Raw genomic sequence first — 8945 nt, 5'->3', positions numbered from 1 at the left:
CCTGGCTGTTCCTTCCGTTCCTATTCCGGGAGGGAAAGACAGGAGAGAGGGCAAGACAAACAGTGAAGGTCACACTACGCTCTCAGAGCCTATCCTCTCCCAACCAGAGCCCGGGGGTGCAGCTCTACTATTCCCGTGCTGCTGTTTTCAGCGTGCAATGTAGACCCTTTATTCGCACTTCACTGCATGAGACTAGGAAAACGAGAACGAGGCTACAAAGCTCAACAGAAAAAATACCCACCCGACACGTTACACCTATTCCCTACCTTAACTAAACACGACTATGTAAACAGCACACTAACAGCAATTACAGCTCTTTGTTTGAAAAAGTGGGTGGCTCTTAAAAGAGCCTTTGTGTTAGAAAAGCGTGGTATATTGTAGCAATCCGAGTTTAACCGCCGAAACCGTAGAGGGTGCGTCCCTGGCGCTTGAGCGCGTAGACAACATCCATGGCCGTCACAGTCTTCCTCTTGGCGTGCTCAGTGTAGGTAACAGCATCACGGATCACGTTCTCCAGAAAGACCTTCAGCACACCGCGCGTCTCTTCATAGATCAGACCAGAAATACGCTTGACACCGCCACGACGAGCCAAGCGGCGGATGGCCGGCTTGGTGATGCCCTGGATGTTATCGCGCAGCACCTTGCGGTGGCGCTTGGCGCCTCCTTTACCGAGCCCCTTCCCGCCTTTGCCTCTGCCAGACATGATCTCACTCTACTCGACCCAACAAGCAGCGTGTGGCGGGAACGGCCGCCAGCGCCTGTCTATATGGCTCGGAGTCCGACCTGGTTGAGGACTGCGGCGGGGTACGACAAGGGCGGGCTCTTCTGCGCGCCCTTCCCTCCTCGCGCGGCAGCGTTCGCGCCATCGCCTCCGGCTGGGGGGGGCGGGGACAACCGACACAGCGCGGGCTCGGGCCCTGGTCCCCGACCCGATCCCGGCGCAGTCGAGTTCCACCGCCGGTTCGGCCCAGGCACCGCGAAAGCAAATAGCCGTCTTGGGGACACTCTTTTCCGGCTCTCCGACTCCGTCTTTGTGGCTCTCAGCGCCAGCGGAGGAGCCGGGCCCCGCCGGTCGCGGGTGTGCAGCAAAATCTAGCCAATGGGGGCGGCGGGGCCGGCAGTGCCGCTTCCCGCCCGCGTTCCGCCGCCGCCATTTCGCCGCGCTCCAACAAAGGGCTCGTCCGGGGCTGAGCTGGGGAAACGCGGCCAGTCGGGCTGCTCGCTGTGCTCAAGCAAATCCCCTGTTCTCTAACGAGTGATGAGCAAAGTAGATTGTTTCACGTGCTTTGAAAAAAATGTATTTTCTATTCAATTTGGAAGGGTTAAAACTTGGAGAGCAGAGCTCCAAGCACTGCTAGAGTGACAAGGGGAGACAGTGTTAGCCTTGATGGCTCGTGAACCATGGGAACACGGTGCAGCAGTGTAGTTGAAGGAGAACAGATACCTGGTTACACACGATTATTATGACCGCGATTCAGCTCAGATTCAGGCCAGGTGTCCACTTTATTATGCAAAATCTTTTCTTTATGAAAGCTAACATAACAAAGAAGCAGTTTGTGGTTGGTTACAGCAAATGCATCACACAGGTACCTATACCTTATCGGGGTTTTAGCAAGCATCAAAGAAAAATTAAGAGACCAGGAACTCTCTTATAACACTCTATGATATGTGTGAAGTCTTACAGGCATGGGATTACATGGATCATTTAAGAGGATAGTGTATCAGTGGGGATAGCTTGAGTTAGCTGCTGTTGCAGAAGGACATGAACAAATAAATACCTGGGCATTTATATCCTTAAAAACTCTGCATCTTTGCTTCATTAGGTCTTCTCCAGGCTAAAAATCCCCAAGACCCTCAGCCTTCCTTCATAAGATAGATACTCTGGTCCCCTGATCATCTTTGTAGCCCTTTGATGTACACTCTCCCATGCAGTCCCTCTGCTTCTTGAACTGGGGAGCCCAGAACTAGACACAATATTCCAGATGAAGCCTTACCAGGGCAGAAGAGAGGGGCAGGTTAACCTCCCTCAGCCTGCTTGCCATGCTCTTCTTGATGTGTCCCAGGATGCCACTGGTCTTCCTGGACACTTTCATGCAGTGTGCAGAGACCTGAAATAAATTCTTAAAGAAGTGATATATAGAGATGCTATGTGGAGGAAAAAAAGCTGTTTGTTTTTTTCACCAGCCTAGTTAGTATGGTAGGGTTGTTCCTGTGCCGTGCAGTCATGCAGCAGGCTTTCTGGGATAGAATGAACAAATCTGGGACATGATCTAATGATGATTGCCACCTTGCCACCTTATAGAAGTAGTTTATCAGTTAGTATGATCAGCTGTGAAGTCTGAAGAATCAAAACAACATTTTCAAGCAGAGCAAGCTGTAAACCCAGGTACATCTAGGAGGTTTGTTGTGTTATGTAATTACTGCCCCCTTCCCTCTCTCTCCCCCCCGACCCTCTCATCATGGTATTAACCAGGAGATTCACATTCCTAGCCTGCGGAGTAATGAAATAGAAACGACTGGGGGAGGAGGAGAGGGGCGGAGGAAGTGAGATAGAGAAGAGTGGGCGAGGAGGAGGGGGAGGGAAGTGGAAGGAAGGAAAGAAGCCACTTCCCTGACAGGATTGGTCAGAAATTGCTGCAGCGGGGGCGGGCAGTGCTCAGGGCTGCTGCGGGACCGGACCTCGGCTGCTTTACGTTGTTGAGGGGGAATCCCCCAAACCGATTGCTCTTCCTGTTTACTCAGCTGAGCCACACTAATATTAGGGAGATTCTGTGAAGACGCATAGAAAAAGATTTTGCAAGGAATTACTTGTGTGTTATGGCAATCTGCTAGTTTGTTAACACTATATGTCAGACTCCATCTAAAGGTCCTTTCCAACCAGCTGATTCTATGGTTCTTTATACACTTAGAGTATTTAGTCACCATCAGAGGCAGCTTTCTGTGTTTCTACATCTATAACACAATTGGCTTTCAGACTTCAATCCTTTCATTCAAATTTCCTGAATGACAGCATCAATGCCTCTGAAATGTTATGAATGGAGAAGTGTGAGTTTCTTTCATGCTTAGCAGTGTATAAATTGATCCTATAGTGTGAATCAGAGGAAAAAACCCAAGCCACCAAATAATAACATAGAATGCCTTCCTCCATCCCCCCAAAAAAACTCATTTGTTGTCTAAGCAGGCCTGTTTTCACAGGGAATGTGATAAGTAAATTGCTGATGATCCTGTTCAGATAGTTTCTATATGCTAAATGATTTGGAAGGTATTCCTGCTGTGGTCATATTGTGATTTGCTATGGAGTATTTCAGAAAGCTACTAAAGGAAGTAAATATTTGCATGAAAGGGATTTTGAGAGTAACTTATACATAGAAGTGTATAGGTAACCTATGAGTAGATTGTCACATAAACATTCAAATAAGTTTTACTAAGGACAGCACACAGAGGTAGCCCTCAGGAGCCCGCAAACGATTCAATTATGGGCTATAGGCAAATGTCCTGATGTAGTTACATATAGTTATTATATTTTAAATACAGTAGCCTAAAGCAGATTCCCCTTATGAAAGGTGAAGGGATTAAAAAACTAAAATGAAAGTCACACCTTCCTCAAAGACTGCAGAAGACTGCTTAGAAGCAAGGAAGTTAGGACAAGGACTATATACTGTCCACAATAAGGTCATTACAGAGCAATCAAGTGTAGTTTTTTTCAAGAAGAATGTAAGTGGCTTTTAAAGACTTTTCCCATACATTGCTTTCACTATAATGAAGTTAAGAAAAAATGTTCTTATATCCCCTTTCACTGATCTACTTGTTTGCATAACTGGGAAAGCTTCTGCATCTGAACATGTAGTATAGTTTTCATTTGGTGGTTGTTTGGCTTTTGGTTTGCTGGATTTTGTGTGTGTGCATTTAATTGGTTTCTTTCATCATTTCTTACCTTGCATTTTATCTTACAGTGTTCTATAAAAAACCCAGAAAGCTATGAGATACAGATTGAGTAATATTTGGGAGAAAGATGAGAGATTGCACTGCCTGTGCTACAGCTACTTTAAAGCTTAAGGCTATATTTTGTGTGTACATAGAAGTCAAAAGAAATATAGGCCATCTGTGATATTTTTTCCCCACAACTACCACCATCTGTGATGCATTGCTTTTAAATATAAAGCCTTTCCCATTTACACAGAAATCTGAGAATTAAGGATCCAAACTCAGTAAGAAACTCAGCATCTGTGCTGAAAAAAAGTTTTCTTTAATGGCAAGTATTTTATTTAAGTCCAACCTGTGATCCAACCTGGTTTATTCTATTCTATTTTACATGGGTTAGTTGATTAGGTGGTGTTGGATGATAGGTTGGACGTGATGATCTTGAAGGTCTCTTCCAACCTGGTTTATTCTATTCTATGTAAGTAGATAGGTGCTATAGTGCATTTCTTTCATCTATTTTAATATACATAGTGCTTCTATTTAACTATGGTGTGCAGACAAGATATATTCATTTACAACAAGCACAGCGACATGAGACAAAAGAATACATAGCCTTTCTACCTCAAATGTGGAAAACTACTCAGGACAAACATGGAAGAGGAACTATATGCTTTAACTATACAAGCAAAAAATATTTGAGTTGTATTCTAGCTGAAGAGGAGGAGGATTTGTTCTACAGAACTTATCACATTAATTAAAAACTGCTGAAATGAACAAAAACCTCATGAAAAATACTGGTGATGACATGGAAAAGAGAACATTAATCTTAAGCTACTATGAGAACAATCTGAACTCTTTATATGCATCAAGAAAGGCAAGAGAACAAACTGGTAAATTATGTGATTTACTATTACTGAGTGTAATTAATTTCAACTGAGGATGACAACAGAAAAAACATGCTTTAAATTTCAAGCTGTCTAAATATCATTTGTAAATGAAATGCTGGAATGCTTGTGCTTTTGAGTATCTTCCCAAACATCAGTAAGGGGGGAAAAACCCCCCTCCTTAATTTCCTAGGGAAGAAAAACAGACATGCTTCCTTCCCAGGCACTTTAGTGTGAACATTAGTCCTGAAAACAAATAAATGCTTCCTTTTCACAAGGTGTTTCCTAGAGCAAAAATAAAGCTTGGGAAACCTCCGTTTCCAAACACAGGATTATGAAATGGCCCAATCAGGAGCTTCTGCAAATCAATCCTCTGCTTCAGACCCATATAATCTCTCCTCCCAACCCCATACTAGATATCCACTAACATAAGGTTATGCTTCTTACTATACTACATTAAATAACTCGAGATTATTAAAAGAAAAATCAATTTTCATATATATTAAATCTAATTCTAAGTCTGGAAGTTCAGTATGGCTTTTAATCAAATTCATCTCTGAATAGTAGGTGATTAATACCTAACAGTATTTCTTTCAACGCGAGACAGATGATTAGAAGTGGTAAAAACAGTCCTCTGCCTGTTTCTGGAAACAAAACAAAACCCGAAAAAACAACAAACCCCAAACAATAGCCCCCACAAACAGATAACCCAGCCAAACCAGACAGCAAACCCCAACACAAATAGACAAAGCCCCCAAACAAAACCACAACCCTCTCCCCTTCCTGAAGCAACACAGCAACAAAACGCATACCAAAAAACCTCCTGCAGCATTGAAAACTGCGTGAATCAAAGGCCGTTTAAAACAAGTCCGGCGATTCTCATCTTGTTTCCAAGCAACACTTCGGCAGGGCACTCCTGTATTACCTCATCTGCTTGAAAAATATTTTCGATTAACACATTTGCCACGGTGACTCACTCCGTCTCCTGAGAGAGAACACTGCAAAAAGCCGTACAATTTTCCCCTCCGTATTTCCCCGGGGGCACTTTTAGGGAACAAAAGTCCCATTGCATCCCCACCCTGCTTTTCCCTCCCCCGCCAAGCCAGGGCTTTCAGCTACCGGCGGTGTATTCTCTAGTTGGAAACATCCCTGCTTACTGTTGGGGACTTAGACAAGATGATCTTCGAGGGTCTGCATTCTGTGATTCCTGCCCCCACCCCGCCCCCGAGGACTGTTTGGTTTCCTACAGCACAAACACTCACAGAATGAAAGAAATACAAAGCAGGTTTACTTCAGAGGAAAGGATATAGCATCCCCGACAGTGGAAGAAAACAATTTGTTCTGAAGAAACATGGAGGGCAGATGAGCCTCCACTACCTTCCAGCAGAGTGAACCCTCCTGGCCACTAAGGCAGAGGAGTTCCTCCCAATAAATACCAGCCTCTCTGGGCTCCCATTGATTGTATCCCACTAACATCTTCCCTCCCCTACCAAAGTCAGATGCCAGCAGCTCCGGAGCCCATGGCCTCAGCATGTCTGAGCTGAGCAAGTCTGTGTGCACCTGTTGGGCCAAAAATGGCTTCTTCAGCCATTGTGGGACATGCAGTCCACACACAGAAACAAGATATCAAGATTGTTACAATCCTGAACAGGATCAGGTGCTAGCAGGGTGTTACAAAGAAGCTAACACACCCGAGGCAAAAGCTGGGGCTTATTATACAAAATAGTAACAAAGTACACTGCAGTCATGTCATCTCTTCCCAACCTTACATACGATGTTCCTTCTACATTTTGGGACCACCTGATTCTTCCCCACAAGTAATAATACCACCTCCCCTTCCACATCCCGGGTTGGGAAATACAAACCCTTGTATCTGCCGGAGGATTGGGATATTCAGAAGTAATTAGCAAGATAAAAGGGTACTATTTTAGCAATTTATATGTTACCTCTTTCTTTCACAAGACTCCGCCTCCTTTGAAGCTTAACACCCCATTGTTCCCTCTTCAAGTTTTATCTCTTGAAGCATCTTAGACAATCTTCCAACAGGCCTCCATGGAGCACAAGAGGCTCCCACACTCAAGCCGTCCAAGGCCGACTTATAAAGCCCCCTAAAAAGGTGACTAAGGTTGCAAAGACCAAAAAGGCAGCACCAAGTTGTAGCATTGTCTTCTGAGTTTCCCAGAGGAAAAAAAAAAGGCAACCAAACAACCCCCCTCCAACAGTACTTTTAAACACCACCCATCCTGTCAGAATTAAAAAGGGATAATTGAAACATCAGTTCAGGTTTGGAATGGTACACAAGAATCGTTTGACATGCCTGTATTTGACCATGTAGTGCTCAGCCTGGAGAAGAGAAGCCTTCAGGGAGACCCTATTTCAATGTCTGAAAGGGACCTACAGGATGGCTGAAGGACTGTTAAGAAGGGCACATAGTGATGTGATGAGCAGCAATGGTTTTAAACTAGAGCAGGGTAGATTTAGGTTAGACATAAGGAAGAAGCTCTGCTGTGAAATAGCAGCTCAGGTCATTGGGAGAGATGGTGAAGGCCACATCCCTGGAAATAGTGATCAAATTTGATGGGGCCCCGAACAACCTCATCTAGTTAGAAACATCCCTGTTTACTGTAGGGGGATTGGACAAGATGACCTTCGAGTGTCCCTTCCAACCCAATGCATTCTGTGGTTCTATAGGCAACCACATGCTATGAGATAGTACACTTTGTGATCCCTCATTGCAGCTTCAGAGTAGCTGATACTGCCCTTTTGGATCCATTCTGGGTTACTTACAGGTCAGAAAAAGAACTGAAAGAATTGCTTTGATATTGCCTGAATGCTGTAAATTGAAAGAAATACAAACTGGGAAAACAAAACATGCCAAAAACAAAACCAAAAAGCCCCCGAACAATAAAACCCCTACAAAGCAAACAAAAAAACCAACAGTAAAACAAAGCAAACCCAAGCAGGCAGAAAAATATATGGGCACAGCATTTTTATATCTCCTCTGTACCCCCGAGAGAGGCAGCAGCAGCCGCAGCGCTGGAGCCGTGTCCCGGCCAGCGCCGGGTTTGAAAAGCGCGCGTTCTCCGCGGATTGTCTGGCAGATACCACGCCCCTCGATGCAGGTGGGCGCAGAAACTACATCCCAACCGGGGTCGAGAGTGCTTACCCCCTTAAAAAGTAAGCCCATCGTTAAGTGTTCTTTTCCCTCCTTAGATTACACTGTAGAGCTCGATCCCCAATGCTAGCCTTTTCTAAATCTGAAATAGCGTTAAGAGCACTAAATGCTACAGCAAAAAACCCCAGCAACCTAAAGCAAACAGCAAAACAGCACATTAGAGACTCTCCCTCCACATCTAAAGAACTTTTAAACGTATCAGAACAATTTCAACAGACGCTATTAGTACACTTGGGTGTTCCTGCTCTTTCTAAGAAGTTGTGGGTGGCTCTGAAAAGAGCCTTTGGGTTATTTGTTTAACGAAGTTTACTTGGCCTTAGCCTTGTGGCTGTCGGTCTTCTTGGGCAGCAGCACGGCCTGGATGTTGGGCAGCACTCCACCCTGCGCGATCGTCACCTTGCCCAGCAGCTTGTTCAGCTCCTCGTCGTTGCGGATGGCCAGCTGCAGGTGGCGGGGAATGATGCGCGTCTTCTTGTTGTCGCGGGCAGCGTTGCCTGCCAGCTCCAGGATCTCAGCCGTCAGGTACTCCAGCACGGCCGCCAGGTACACCGGGGCGCCGGCGCCCACTCGCTCTGCATAGTTGCCCTTGCGCAGCAGTCGGTGGACACGGCCCACAGGGAACTGGAGCCCAGCCCGTGAGGACCGCGACTTGGCCTTGGCCCGAGCTTTCCCGCCTTGCTTCCCGCGGCCAGACATGCCTCCAACCAAAGTTTGAAAAACAAAAAATAAAAAAAGGAGAAGTTATCTACCGCACAGACAAAAACACTGCAAAACAAGGAATGCAGCCAGAGCTGCCACCCTGCCTTTTTATCCCTTCCTTCTGGGGTTCAGTTGGACTTCTGATTGGCAGAGGCTGCGATTGCAAAGCTAACCAATAGGAAGACGGATGAAGTTTCAACCAATCGATGGTGTTAGCTGGTGTGACATCAGGAACTCGTATGCACCAATAGTAAAGCACAGCCTTG

At 45.5% G+C, this 8945-nt stretch overlaps 2 protein-coding genes across 2 annotated transcripts; both read right to left on the bottom strand.

The window, feature by feature from the left end:
* Nucleotides 1-334: 334 nt before the first annotated feature.
* On the bottom strand, nucleotides 335-724 carry LOC137442751 (histone H4). The gene has a single exon (XM_068141723.1). The coding sequence runs from the start codon at nucleotides 701-703 to the stop codon at nucleotides 392-394; it is 312 nt and encodes a 103-aa protein (XP_067997824.1). The 5' UTR covers nucleotides 704-724; the 3' UTR covers nucleotides 335-391.
* Nucleotides 725-4225: 3501 nt separating this feature from the next.
* On the bottom strand, nucleotides 4226-8743 carry LOC137443204 (histone H2A-IV). Its single transcript, XM_068142680.1, has one exon. It carries the CDS (start codon nucleotides 8674-8676, stop codon nucleotides 8287-8289), a length of 390 nt encoding a protein of 129 aa, XP_067998781.1. The 5' UTR covers nucleotides 8677-8743; the 3' UTR covers nucleotides 4226-8286.
* Between the last annotated feature and the right edge of the window lie 202 nt (nucleotides 8744-8945).

Source organism: Melanerpes formicivorus, unplaced genomic scaffold, assembly GCF_026170545.1.
Source record: "Melanerpes formicivorus ecotype bairdi unplaced genomic scaffold, bMelFor1.0.p_v2 SCAF_8, whole genome shotgun sequence".
NCBI classification, from domain to species: Eukaryota; Metazoa; Chordata; class Aves; order Piciformes; family Picidae; genus Melanerpes; species Melanerpes formicivorus.
Note: the sequence above shows the minus strand (reverse complement) of the source record. Positions and strands in the feature narration are given on the sequence as shown.

Excerpts from the sequence above, each read along its gene's own strand:
- LOC137442751 (XM_068141723.1), bottom strand. The coding sequence starts at position 703 with ATGTCTGGCAGAGGCAAAGGCGGGAAGGGGCTCGGTAAAGGAGGCGCC.
- LOC137443204 (XM_068142680.1), bottom strand. The coding sequence starts at position 8,676 with ATGTCTGGCCGCGGGAAGCAAGGCGGGAAAGCTCGGGCCAAGGCCAAG.